This window comes from Madurella fahalii, assembly GCF_045866475.1.
Source record: "Madurella fahalii IFM 68171 DNA, scaffold_2, whole genome shotgun sequence".
Classification (NCBI taxonomy): Eukaryota; Fungi; Ascomycota; class Sordariomycetes; order Sordariales; genus Madurella; species Madurella fahalii.
In genome coordinates this window covers 7331866-7345723 of record NW_027263972.1, presented here as the reverse complement: position 1 = coordinate 7345723, position 13858 = coordinate 7331866, and the positions used below count along the sequence as shown (strand labels likewise).

The window sequence follows — 13858 nt, the reverse complement described above, 5'->3', positions numbered from 1 at the left end:
GGAAAGAACTGTTAGGCATTGTGTGTCGTATCCTTCCGAACCATGGCCGCGCAGTCAAGCATGGAGCTTACGGAAGATTTGCTTTATACACGGGCTGGGACCCTTAAGCGGCAAAACAATCCCGAGAGAACGGTCACCGCCGAAAGTACCTTGTGATGGCTTCAATTTGAGCTGTAATTAGGGGGGCCCTGCATGTGTTCCTCGATCCGGCGCCAAGAATGCTAAAATAAAGGTATGTGAGGGTTTGTGTTTCTTCTGAAAGACGCGGGGATGTGGGCTGACATGTTCCTATCCTGGGGTATCTGGCCGGGGTAATAATTCGATTACGATATGGAGGAATTGGCAAACGGCTGGATTGAACCGTTATGGCGGGGCTTCTCTGACATTCTTAGGTAAAGTCCGAGGAATCACCGCGTTGCCTCCACCCACCTCTGGGCAGACTAACCTTGAGCCCTTGGGGTGTATGGAGTCCGGGGAAGAAGGCCGGCCAACTGCTTCAGCTTTGGACACTGCCCGTGGGTACCTGGTATACACCTGCTGTTGGGAATCACAACCCGAATCAGCCCAATAATTAGTGCCAATGATATTGTACACACAGCAATTCGACGCCTCGGAATACGATACTCTTACGTGTCCTGCTGCTAACATTGAAGGCGCAACAACGCAGCGATTATCTACGGTGTAGTGTAAGTGCGCCGTTTTGGCGGCAGGATGAGCCAGGACAAGGCTGGTAAGGATGGAGAAATCTTCTGTGCCACTTACCGGACCTGCATTAGAGTCTGTGGATATAGGGAGATTGCTGGCTCCTGAAACTAGTCGAAACTAAACTCAGCCTAACCTAACTCTATTTCTTCGAAGCGTCCCGGTGCCTCGTGCGTCGGAGTGATAGCCAGCTCCTTCGAATTATCCGACCTAAATATTCCGCCTTCTCAGTACGGATTCCAAGTTATTATAGGCCTCGGATGCGGCTTTAATCCAAGCACCGTGCTAATAATAGTACCAATAATCGTCAACTAAAGGACATAGGTTCGTCCCTACTAATTCTACTATATGGCGTCCTTTATAGTACTAAGTAGCTGCTAATCAAGTCGATCCAGCTGTTACTATAGGTTCAGCTATATAGATCCGAATCCTAGGCAATACTATCGGCTTAGCGATTTGCTCAGCCCTATTAAGGAACTATATTACAAACCAAACCACCGAGTTACTGACCCCGGAGTAACAAGCTGCAATACACCAGTCTTTGCAGAGCGTTAGGCGCCTCTCCCCTGAACTGCAACTTAAAATCAGGGAGGTCTATACCGATGGATACAGCCAGGTATTAAGGTGATGTTCTATTTCTGCATTGCCTCTTTGGTTTCCCTGCTACTCCTTGTTGAGCGACACTCCAGGAAACTGCAGACAATAGAGGATGGGGAGATTGTGGTTCGGGAGCGGGAGCAAGTGGACGAATCATGACTTGGTGAACTACATTTAATTTTTCGTGGCGTATCCAGATTAGCGTTGAATAGAAAGAATTCCCAGCAAATCCTTATATTATGTGACTGGACCCGGTACGACCATGAATACCCAACTAGCTACCGGAGGCCCGAAACCCGGGGCTGGAGTCTCACTTAATATTAGTTTACTCCAACCATAAAATTCCCTTTCTCGTCCTTACTGTGGTGGCTGCGTGGTTGATAGCGGCCGTTAGTGGAAGCGAGAGGCCGCCCAAACACTCGCCAAAATCCTCTCACACTAGACGCAGTGGCAATTGAACTATTCGATGGCTCGGATGCCCTCTAGAGCCGGGGCGCTGGTGACTTCGGACCGACAGGGGTGATGGTTGGCTATAATCACCCAATCATGGGGGGAGCCATGTTGGCCTGATGGGAACCCGAAACACAGTTCGACCCAACTTGGAGCTGTTGGTCTTGGGCCTTTCTGTCGCTTCCCTTTTTCCATTAATCATGGCCCCAGTGGTCGACGAAGAAGTCCTCTTCCGGCCCGGACAGCTCACAGCATCTTGGCCTTCTGTTGTCCTCTTTCGTCTGCTCAATTTTCCCATTACTTTGTCTCATGCGAACAGCCCCCGCTGGATGCTGGGCCAACAAACCAGACATGGACATGCAGGCTCTCAACTTCATGATTGATTCATGTTTTTCTGCCGCCCTCCTTGCCGCAGCAGGACGATACAACGGCGGAGCACATTTATGCTACCATACAGGCATTGCGCGACTCCGTCTCGAGTTTTCTATCATTGGAAACCGAACCTTCGGTCCCAGTGCAAACGGTACTAGGGATTCTCGAGAGATTCCTTAAGACGGAAGTCCCCGATGGGTTGGCCAGGAAGAATGGGTTACGCAGCGCTATTACCGACCTCCGAGATGGCGGTACGTTCATCGCTGGTGGCGACCAGTGGACCTATTTAGACGCTGGCTAACACGATGGGTGCCAGATGTCGCGCTTTTTCACTTTAGAAGCCAGAACGCCGGTTTACTCATCACGGCAAGACAGGACCACGTCTTGTTCGAGGCATTCGAGCTGCTGGCACCGAATGTAAAGGTCATGTCCTGCAAAGGAGCTCTCCTTCGAGAGTTCCCAGACCGCGCCGCCGTCATCGCGCTTGACAGGCTCCGGGATGACGGTTTTATGGACGAGTTGCTCAATGTTCTCCACGAGCTCGACGTTACCACTGCTCCGACGGCCCGGCCCAAGGTGGTAAAGGCTGGTACGGTCCAGCCAGAAGAGAGAGATACAATATCACCCCTTCTCGTGACTGGCATGCTTGTCGATGTTCTTTCTGGCCTAGGCGCAGAGGTGAACCCGGAATGCATCGCCAAGCGCTGCCGGGAGCAAGTTAACTGGGATAATGCTCGTCTTCCGTTCCACCGGTCGGCTGTGTGGCTGCTCCTCCGCGTCGCGATGCGTCTAGTACTCGACAGACAGGTCATTCCCGGCCATGCCAAGTCACAGTACAAGCCTGTGATGGCTTACCACCACGCCCGCATCCTGAAAATGGTGACGCAAGCGGACCAGCAATCGTTTCCTAGCGACAAGCTGTTCTCCATGAAAGCCAAGTTGGTTCACCGCATCATCAAGCTAGACCCTAGTGAGGAGCCAGCCTGGCTCGGAAGACTAGGGAAATTGTTGCGCGCTCACAAACAATCCTAACGAGGCGGTGGGATCAAGTGCAGTGCCACGACACCAAAATTCTGCCCTTGGGAGGGCTCGCCAACCTTTCCTTCCGTCAAGACACCGACCTCAAGCTGAAGAATCTCACCCAACACCTGTCCTGGATCCGGTCTCGTTCCGCTGGCAGCCGCGACCCCATGGGACTGGGCGATACCATCCGATTTGATCAGCTGTCGCGCTCCACGCTGCCCGCACTGAGCAGCGACGGGCCTCAAAATAGCACAATGCAGTTCTCCCAACTGTTGGAGTTAGAGGCCTGGGTCGAACTGGCGCTTCCCGCTTGGTTGGATAGGCAGTTGGGCTTGGATGCTATCAACACTAGCCGGGTCTCTGCCGAGGCAGCCCTGCGCCAGCTTCAAGGTCTGATCAACGCATACTACAAGCAGGCCTGCGCAGCGTACGAGGGCATGCCCGACGCCCTGTCGGTCATGTATTTAGTCATCATGGAACTCTGGATGGCTGTAGACAGGATCGTGGGAAGCGCCATCCCTTTGCTGCTAGATTACGAACCTGGCTTCCCGCGAGATACGTTCAATCCGTTGCTGCTGGAGAGAAAAGAGGACATGAGCCGTCTCAAGCATCTCCAAGATTACCTTTCGCGTCGCGAAAGGAGGGCCACGAGTCCCTATCCCTCGGCTTTTTCGGGCTTCGGCCAGGAGGGTTCATTTGCGGTTCGGTTCTACCAGTCCTCGCCACAGCATCAGGATCTGCGCGAGACCATCGAGAGCTGGGCGGAGCGGATGAAGGCAGAGAAGTTACGCGAGTACCTGGAGATGAAGGCAAAGCATCACTCGCTGGCCGCCGACCACAGCAAAACGTCGTGCGAAATGTATTGGTCTTCTAGATGGCGGGAGTATGCACATTCCGGCAACTGCACCCGGTGTCGTCTGCAAAGAGAGATGGAGTCGCTCAGAATCCAAGTTTTCGAGTGGCCCTTGCCCACAAATCCCCGTGAAGCCGATGCGACGGTTTTCGAGATCAGCGTCCCCGGCGTCGTCGAGTTGTGGCGGAGTGTGACATGGGAACTTGTCACGGAGGTTTTCCGCGAAAGGAAGACGCGCCGCGAAGACCTTGAAAGACACATCTATTTTGCGAATGATCACAGCGGTCTCAGACTTTTTCTCCAATTCAGCAGCCAACTCCATCCTGCCTCGAGCATCAAGCCCATGGAGGTCGCGCACTACAGGGAGAAGCACATCTTAGAGGCCACCCTCGAAAACGTTTGTGTTCCACACGCGGCGCGCTATACGTATTACGACAAACAGTTGCGGATCCCTGCTGACGAGGGAATCTTCAACGTCTCTCTCCCTCACCATTGCTCCTACGCTGAGCTCGTCGACGGGTCACCGGCCGAACACTGGGTCCGGTTTAGCAAGCACGACCCCAACCATGTCATTGCTAGCCAGTCCGAATGTCCGCTTGATACTACCCTCGTCGAGTACAGGGCCTTTGGGAACCTCCGCTCTTGTGTGAATCTGCAATGGGCGAATATTCTTTGCCAGCTTGTGATTCCCTCTCTCGACCTGAACAAGAAGGCCACCCTAGCTCTCATTTTGCAGGCGTGCCTCGAGGCGGGCCCCGATGCAAAATCTGTCGAGGGTGCCGACCCTATCCGGAGAGAAGCCCACGCCGACACCCAAGAAGAGGTCTTTATGAATAATATACTTCAGGCCCTGAGTGACGCACTCGAGCGTGTCCGTGAGAGCTGGCAGAACGACACGGCCCTCTGTCTCCTCACGTGTCTAGCCACGAGACTCCTCTACTTGTCCCCGTCAACGGCCATCTCAAGTTCACTTCTCAAGTATCTTGGGCAACTGAGGAGAGTGTCGATAGCGTGGGCGAGACTGATTGCGGCCAAGGTAACCAACAGCAAGGCGGAACCAGGATGCCAAGAGTGGGCCCGCCGGCTACTCAGAGTAGCCCTGATCTGTGCCGCCACCTTCAATATGGGGAAACAATGTCTGGTGTTGGTGTTGGGTGACCCCGGGGACCTTGCTATCTTGGTCGAGAGTGCGGCGCTGGCTCGAAATCATCTCCCCGCCGCTGGGAGACCCTCGGATCCCATCGCTCTCCAGTTGATGTACCGCTGGCACGTCGCCATGTACCAGGCACGCCTTGTTGTCACCAGGGAAGTAGTTGAGGAGCAAAACAAAGGGCTCGACGGCGCCATAAAGCAATTCTGGGCCGACTACTCCCCCCCCTCGGCTAGATGGACGCAGGGCGATATTGAGACACAAAGTCACATTCTAAGCATCAGCAATAGCCTGCTACGTGTCACGTTCAATCTCCTCACGGGCAATCTGTTCGTAAATGGATACCCTTTGTCGAAGCTGCCCCAAGCCTACCAGGAACATGCGACCTTCGGCAAGCTCTTTGGAGATCACGTCTTGTACGTTGGGCCGTCCAGTATCCCTGGAATGCAGTTCTCGACATGCCGTCACCAGCACGGATGGATCGTTCACTTTGCTTTGAAGGACGACCAGCTGGTGGTGCGAGTAGTTCGAGAGAGACCCCGGACGGAGGGCGACCACGAGAGTGCTCAGCTGGAATGCTGGGAGTACATCCCAAATGACAATCTTCGCATGGACCTGCCTGATTCGTTTGTTCACGACTACGCCCACTGGCTTGATCTCGCCACCGGCGAAATAGAATTTCGTCCTATGGACGCTAAATGGCTATCGTCCCTCGGGAACTGGCGCCTGACTTGCATGTCGAGCAGAAACGTGTTGAAGAAGGGATCGAGCTTCGTCATCGATCCATCGAGTCCCACGGCGGAGCTCTCGCACCAATTCTGGGCTCCATAGAGACTAATGGGAAGATCAACCTCATTTTCGACAGCAACAGCAGCTCCCTAGTCCTAGAACTTCCTCGACTTTCCATGTCCTTCTCTGTTCGAAATGGCGAAACCGCTGTTAGGTCTAAGAACTACCCCGGCATGCAAATCGACGAGAAACAGTGGATCGGCAGCCTTTTTGGACTGGAAGATAAACTGGTTCTTAAGCCTGATAGCGGCCTGGGCTTTAGAACCGTCCTCGTGCCGCGAGGGCGGGTTTCTGTGTCCTATAACCAAGCATTGGACCATACCGCGGTCTCAATTCACCGCGTGTGCGATCGCCGTGTCCGTCACGACGCATTCTTGATCGAAGACAAGCTGGGCTGCCTGAAGGACACCGGGTCCCTGCAGAGCAAGCTCTACCTGTGCGAGCTTCATGCCCTCACGTCACACTGCCTCCCTGATCCCCTAACGCTCCGGACCGGAACTGAGGAAGCGTTGCGAATACTAGGCGGAGCCGCCGTGAGATCGTACCCGACCCTCGACAGCGAGTCTTGCAAGATACTGAGCCGAATCGCCGGGTGTTCTCCAGTGCGCGAGTATTACCCCTCCCACCTCAAAGAAATGGAGCGGACGGCGCCCAGGTATGACATCCCGTCGCTGTCTCAACATGAAAACTTCTTCCGGTTGGCCAAGGACATCTACAACGACTACCAGACGTTTGCAAAACTGTTCCAGATGGGCGACAAGGACGGAGATTTTAAGTCAGCGGCGAAGATATTCGCCAACGCTAGTAGGTCGCCTAATCTAGCGGAGCGCGCGGGCATCCGCAACGCCACCTTCTGCATCACCGAGTACGGCGCAGAGCGGCATACCACGGCCGTGGACGAGCGGTACCGTCTTAGTGACAGGAACGCGGCGAACAAAACTTCGATGGTGATGCGGCTGGTCAGATGCACGGACAAGGGCGAAGAAGGTCTTTTATTCAAGCCCTCCCCAAACATCCCGGAAATTGTTGTCGGCGTGAACGGCCACGAGTTCTGCGGCTTTCCTGATGTGGACCTGACGTTCCGTGCCGACATTGTAAACCCTATGTCTAAGGTCCTCCGAGGGCTGTGGTGCGGGCTCCACCGAGCGCTTGCGTCGGAGAGGAACAACTACAAGAAGATCTTCTTCCTCTTAGGCCTGCTCTATGCAGAGAAAGCGGATCGGGATGTCGTCCAGGTGCTGATGGTACTGGCAAATGTCTCGATCTTCTCTGAGATTCTTCCACCGGTCGAGCAGGACTTTGACTTGGGCGTCAACCGCGACACTTTGGGAGACATGCTCGCCAAGATCGTCAAGGACGGTGCCAAGGATTTCGAAGCGTGCCCGGAATCCAGTTGGACAAAGAACTGGCGGGAGTCTGTCTAGGAATTTAAAAACAGACAAGAACGAGAGTGGAGGTCCAAATCAGGGAGTATGGTTGGCCAGTTCGTTGCTGAGCTGCAGGGTCAGATTCGGTTCTCCTGGACCGTGGGGGTTCCTACCAAGCATGCCTACGGGACCTACCTGGACGTTAGTTCCATCATGCCCCGAGTGCGAACCCAAGTGGACGTAGCGCGCCGATCTGAGGCATTCCAGATATATCTTGCTTCCGTGTCTAAGAGGCTGGGCGGCTTGGGCCTCCTCATGGAGGACCCCGAACCTACCATAGCTCCGGTCAGCGGCACGAGCTCGGCCGCATCAAGTCCCGGCTTCATCTCTGCCGCGTCGTTATTCGCGCGGCCAGCGCCATGCATCGACTACCCACAACCAAACCTTTTCCCAGCGTTGTGCACCGAACGTCGCGAATCTGGAGAAGCACACCGGCGCCTATCTGCCCTCGTCGATGACATGTCGGGAATGGACGGCCTGCAGGACCACCAGATCTCGTATCTCGCTGACCTTCGCCGTAGTATGGCGAGTACGCAGCCCGACGCTCAGTATTCGGTCGTGGTCTCGGAAAACGACACAAGCATTCAGGAGGTTCTCGGTGAGAACTTGCAGCGCGCACGCGATCGATACGATGCAGTCTTGCACCAGATTCGACTCGCCTCGACGGGCACGTCGATCGCACACCAAATCTGCACCAGCGCTGGCCTGTATCCCCGGACATCTCCCCTCTTCCTTCTGCAGCGCCTGGCCCGGGGCCCATGGGCCCAGCTTTCGCAGCAGTGGCGGCACAGCCTAGTCGCTTTTGCACTCCATCTGATCGACGTCCAGCGTGCAGAGCGGCTCGTCAGCTACAGTCTCAACCTCCCGAGCGTCGGAGCGACCTGGGGAGGGAGCTCCGCAACCCAGGCGACCACGATAACGGAGACTGGGACCCGGTTAAGTTCCCCGAAAACTTAGTGCTCGAGATCGAACAGGGCATCATGATCCGTCCGGTGCAGAACAGGATTGCCGCGATCATGAGGTCACCGCCGGAGATGCGGAGCTCGGTTATGCAGCTCAACATGGGCGAGGGGAAATCGTCCGTCATCGTGCCCGTGGTGGCCGCTGCGCTGGCCGACGGGAACCGGTTGGTGCGTGTGGTGGTGGCCAAGCCACAGTCGAGCCAGATGACGCACATGCTCATCGACAAATTAGGCCGTCTGATTAACAGACGGGTCTTCTACCTTCCGATTTCCAGAGGGACCCCGCTCCACGAGTGCGACGTCAAAACCGTCCGCCAGATGATGGGGACGTGTCAGCGCGACGGCGGCGTACTCCTCTTACAGCCAGAACACCTGCTGTCCTTTAAGCTGATGGGGCTGGACAAGAGCTGGGCCGGGGAGGGCGAGATGAAGAGTGTCTTGGGGCAAGAGCTTATCCGGCTCTACCAGGACATGAAAGCCGTCTCCCGCGATATTGTAGACGAGAGCGACGACAACTTTAGCGTCAAGTTCGAGCTGATCTACACTATGGGGACGCAGGAGGCGATCGACATGACCCCAGACCGGTGGACCCTCGCGCAGGAGCTTCTTGGCAAAACGGAAGCCGTAGTCCGCGGGCTGATAGCGGCTAAGGAGCCGATGCCGTGGGTGTCTGAGGGTCTCCTGTTTGAGGACCACGGCCCTGGACGCTTTGCCACCATCCGCGTCCTAGGGGAGGCCCAAGGGCGTCAGCTCATCAGAGCGCTGGCTACGGTTGTGTGTGATTCTGGCCTCCGAGGCTTCCCGGTCCACCATCAGACAGTCGGGATGCGGCAGGCGGTCCTGAACTACATCGCCACCGAGAGGCTCGCGGAGGACGATATTGCCACGGTCAAGACTGTATTCTTTGGCGATGCGCGCGCCAAGAACGCCCTCCTTCTCCTGCGTGGCCTGCTCGCAAAGGGCGTTATCCTGTTCGCCTTGCGTCAGAAGCGCTTTCGTGTCAACTACGGCCTCGCTCTCGACCGCCGACCACGGACAATGCTGGCTGTGCCCTACCGTGCCAAGGACATGCCGTCGCCGCGCTCCGAGTTCAGCCAACCCGATGTTGCCATCGTACTCACCTGCCTGGCCTACTACTACCGCGGCTTATCCACACCGAGCTCTACCACTGTCTCGAGCTGCTCGGTAGGTCGGACCAGGCCGAGGAGGAATACGGAAGATGGGCTGCCGCATCACCGCGTCTCCAGCCTTCGTTTCGGCATTTTTCCTCTCTCAACCCCAAGGACCGATCCCAGTGCGAGGATATGGTCTTTCCCGCTCTGAAAGATGCCAGGTCCGCTATTGACTTCTACCTTGCCAGGGTCGTATTTCCCAGGGAGATGAAGCAGTTTCCACTTAAGCTCTCGGCATCGGGATGGGACCTGGCCAAGCCCAAGAATCACCCCTTGACCGGATTCAGCGGTACCAACGACTCCAAGGGAGTGCTCCCGCTCTCTGTCGTGGCACTAGACGTGCAGCCGCACACCAACGCTGCGGTGCTCAGCACTTTGCTGAGAGAGGAGAACACGGTCGTGGAGCTGGACACCCAAGGAAGGTCGCAGCTCGCCGCGCTGACCGAAACGATGCTGCTCGAAGCTCTGAGAGGCCCTGGGTCGCCGATTCGCGTCATCCTCGACGTTGGAGCTCAGATGGTAGAGAGCAACAACGTCGGAATGGCGAGGAAGCTCCTCGACGCAGTTCCCACGAGCGACGCCGACGCAGCTATCTTCTTCAGTGACGGTGACGACGAGCTCTCGGTCCTCACCCGCGAAGGCGCTGTCGACGCGTTTCTTACGTCGCCGGTTGCCGCCCACACCGGCCGGTGCCTCGTCTTCCTAGACCAGGCGCACACCAGAGGCACAGACCTGAAGCTGCCGGATACGTACCGTGCCGCCGTGACCCTCGGGCCGGGCGTGACAAAAGATACGCTGGTCCAGGCGTGCATGCGGATGCGCAAGCTCGGCCGGGGTCAATCGATCACCTTTCTCGTGTCTCCGGAAATGGGGAAGCGCATCCGAAGCTTCCGTAACATAGCCGATGGGCGACCCCTTGCAGTGCACGACGTTCTGGTCTGGGCTATCTCGGAAACGTGGGACGAGGCGGTCCGGAGCGTGCCGTTGTGGGCGACCCAGGGCGTTCGCCACCTCGGCCAGGAGGCCATCTGGCAGGAAGCCGACGAGCCGGGTGGCTTTACCACTGCTCACGTCCAACGTTATCTCGAGCCGGAAGCCGCGTCCGTGGAGCAGCGCTACGGCGTTGCGCCGGCCGGCGCCCGCGATGTCGACGAGATCACAGCCTTCCTGGCAAGGTTTCACCTGGACTTGAAACCCCGTGCTGGGGACGATGACGACGGATTGGATTCGCAAGTGGCTGCCATCCGGGAAAAGCTCGCCGCTTTCGCCGGTCCACCGCCCGCTCTTCGGTCTTGTCAGCCCTCGATGAAGAACAAGAGAGGGAGCTCGCCCCCGAGATGGAACAAGAGCGCCAGCTCGCCCGACCGCCGCCTCAGAAGGCCCTCCCGCACGCCTTGGGCCCTGACCTTGTAACATTCGTCCACACTGGCCGGATCCCAGCAGGGAGCACCACGTTCTTACCCTGCTACGCGGCCCTGTCCAAGAGCAGCGCTGCCGTCCTCTTCCGCCCAGGCCTCTCCAACTTCCCGGGTAATCTGCTTGTCACGCAGGACTTTGCCCGCACCGTCCGGGAGACGGGTCCGGCCTACTGCTCGGACTGCTTCCAGCGGGACGTGGGGTGGGTGCTCTCCGGTGGTGGTGGTGATGGCTACGGCAACGGCGAGCCAAAGAGCAGGAGATTGGGCAACGCAGCGGTACCTATGATGGTGGTCAGCCAGTGGGAGGCGAGCCGGCTCAAGCCCGTCATCGAGAGCCTCCAACGGCAGCTCCCATCCGAGGCGAAGCCGCCATCAACGCTGCAAGCCTATCTCCCCCGACCCAGCTTGACATTTCGGACGATGGAGGACCTCGACACGTACGTCGTGCCCGCCGCAGCCACAGGCCGGGCGGTTCCTCGGGAGTCGGTGATGCAACTCAACCTCTTCGCTGGCCAGCTGTACCTACGCTGCTACCGCGAATACCTAAGGCTGTGCCGGCATCTCGGCCTGGCGCACGCCGCGAACAACAAGGACGACGTTATCGCGCCGAACGGCTTCATCGGCAAGCAAGCATACCCAGAGTGCGAGTTCGATGCAAGCCCTGTGGCGTTCCTGGACGATATGTACAAGAAGATCCGGAACGACGGCGTGGGGATCGACAAGACGCACATGGGACGGATCTTTGCAGGGGATATTTTGACCTTCGACGACTTTACCGGGGAAGCGTGTGGCTGTCTCGGTTCCTAACTTGCTTTGAAAACTTGATGGCTGGTTTGGTTATACCATGTAGCGGTGCTACCCCCGGGGGCTGTCCTCGGCGTAGGGTGTGGTTAGATCGCTCGTACTATTCAACGAATAGGTAGGAAGAGGATAGGTAGGACAAGGATAAGGATTACAATGATACCTCGACTACAGCATACACATGGTGCAAAGAGATGCAATAACCCTTACACGTAGCCGACCCCTCTTTGGATTGAATAACCAATATAATCCAACTCAACTGCAAACTCCAGACTAACCCAAAACTCCAGTTTCCCACTTCCAAATTCCTTTTCCCCCGGGCTAATCGGCGTCAGCGGACTCGCCAACGGACTCCTCGGTCCAATCTTCCCCGAACTCTTTGGTGACCCCTTGACCGGACTTCTCGGCAACTCCTTGCCCTTCTCCGCAACCGGACTCCTAACCCGGCAACATCCCGGGCTCTTCACTGGTCGCTTTTTCCTCGGAACAGCTAGTTTTACCACGGGCGGCAATCTAAACTCGCCACCTCCGACTACAGCTGTCCCCTGGCCACTCTTTTCCGTCCAAAACATCCATTCTTCGGCCGCGACGGCGACAATCATTCTCGGCGTCCTTGGAGGTTCCGGCCTAATCGTTGTAAGAAGACCATCCCTCCCAGCCACTCCCAGTTTATTCGCCGCCATCATGTGTTCCAACTTTCCAAAAAAAAAAAAAAAAAAAAAAAAAAAAAAAAAAAAACCTTTCCAACCCGAAACCGCCCCAAAAGCCGGACTCAACAGCCCCGTGGTGGCCAAACTCCACGAATGCCGCGCCGCAACGACCGCCGCGTCCGCCGTGCCCAGATGCGACGTCCACCGCCGCCATAATTGCGCCTTGTTCGCCCAGAACGCGAGCAGGACTTCATACTGTGGCAGGAAATACCGAAAGAAGCGGGGGCTGAGCATGTGAAACAACAGATTATCAACGGCATACTGCAGGAAGGGATAGCTCGACATGATGAGGTTGCGCTGGTCAAACACGTTATGCTGCTGTCGGCTTGTTGGTGTTACGGTTGTTAAGGGCGGGTGCGTACCGTTTCGTTTGGCTGCTGATACTCGCGGCGCTGTGCCTGAGGTGTTCGGAATCGCGCATGTTTATGCAGGCCAGACACGCACGGAGCAGGGAATAGTGCGAGCGGTCGATGTAGCCGTCTGTTGTAAAGGTCGGTGGGACGGCCGGAAAATCTTGGGACGGACAGGCGAACCGCGCCGGGACAAGGTGCAGACGGAGCTGTAGATCGGCTGGACGCGGTGGAGACCCAACGGTTTGTTTACGACCATCTGGCGCAGGTCCGGCTTGAATTTGAGGAGGCCGATGGAGCGGGCTCGGAGCCACCGGTGGAATTGGTAGGGGGTGTCAGACGTAACCCCGGAATTTCGAAACTGGCGGAGGTCGCGCATCTACAACAGCATGTCGACATACCGTATAAAGCCACGAACGGGCCGAATTGGTTATATAAGACAAACGGGTAGAACTCGGTAAGACGGATGGCGATAAACAGATCGTATAGACGCATCGGTTCGGCCGTGAGGAGAACCCATTGGAACAGCATTAGAGACCCTCCTTTTCCTTGTCGTTAAGCTTCACCTCCATCCACTCGTAAAGACTATGCAGATCACCGGTGACTTCCCCCAGCGTGTACTGAATCAGGTCCTGTAACCCGCCCTCGGTTATTGCCGCTTTGAGAATATTGACCACAATCTCGGCCCACAGGAAGACGCCGGCAGCTTTCTCGCCGAAACGAATCACGGTCTGCTTCCGCTTCTCCCACTCGGCTACGAGGTAGAGGTTGATATAGCGGAGCACGTCATCCGAGTTTCACGGGTGCATAACAATGTTGATCGCGTTTGCTTCTTCTAGGTTAGAGTAGTACGCGCTGGTGATGCAGATGCTAAAGTCACGCCAAAATCGAGGTTATTCCGGTTTCCTTGTGTACTCTATTATCTCATTGGATTTTTTTTTTTTTTTTTTTTTCGTTAATGTTGCCATGATTGCTGGGTTTGCTGCAATATCTCGTATTGCCTAGCGGAGAAAACATGGGAAGTATAACCTCACATCACCCCAACCACCAATATTTAAGAAGTACGGATACCCCTCCCGGCC

General features: G+C 56.3%; 3 protein-coding genes across 3 annotated transcripts; all 3 read left to right on the top strand.

Annotated features, from left to right (window-relative positions):
• Positions 1 to 1949: 1949 nt before the first annotated feature.
• MFIFM68171_04916 (uncharacterized protein) lies at positions 1950 to 5978 on the top strand (the record flags this gene model as incomplete). The annotated part of the gene is made up of 4 exons (XM_071060336.1): positions 1950 to 1973; positions 2165 to 2372; positions 2438 to 3091; positions 3172 to 5978. The coding sequence occupies 4 exons, from the start codon at positions 1950 to 1952 to the stop codon at positions 5976 to 5978; spliced, it is 3693 nt and encodes a 1230-aa protein (XP_070916437.1).
• A 74-nt stretch (positions 5979 to 6052) lies between these two features.
• On the top strand, positions 6053 to 7360 carry MFIFM68171_04915 (uncharacterized protein; the record flags this gene model as incomplete). Its single annotated transcript, XM_071060335.1, has 1 exon — positions 6053 to 7360. One exon carries the CDS (start codon positions 6053 to 6055, stop codon positions 7358 to 7360), a length of 1308 nt encoding a protein of 435 aa, XP_070916436.1.
• Positions 7361 to 7408: 48 nt separating this feature from the next.
• MFIFM68171_04914 (ubiquitinyl hydrolase 1) lies at positions 7409 to 11722 on the top strand (the record flags this gene model as incomplete). Its single annotated transcript, XM_071060334.1, has 4 exons — positions 7409 to 8070; positions 8199 to 9510; positions 9573 to 10672; positions 10732 to 11722. The coding sequence occupies 4 exons, from the start codon at positions 7409 to 7411 to the stop codon at positions 11720 to 11722; spliced, it is 4065 nt and encodes a 1354-aa protein (XP_070916435.1).
• Between the last annotated feature and the right edge of the window lie 2136 nt (positions 11723 to 13858).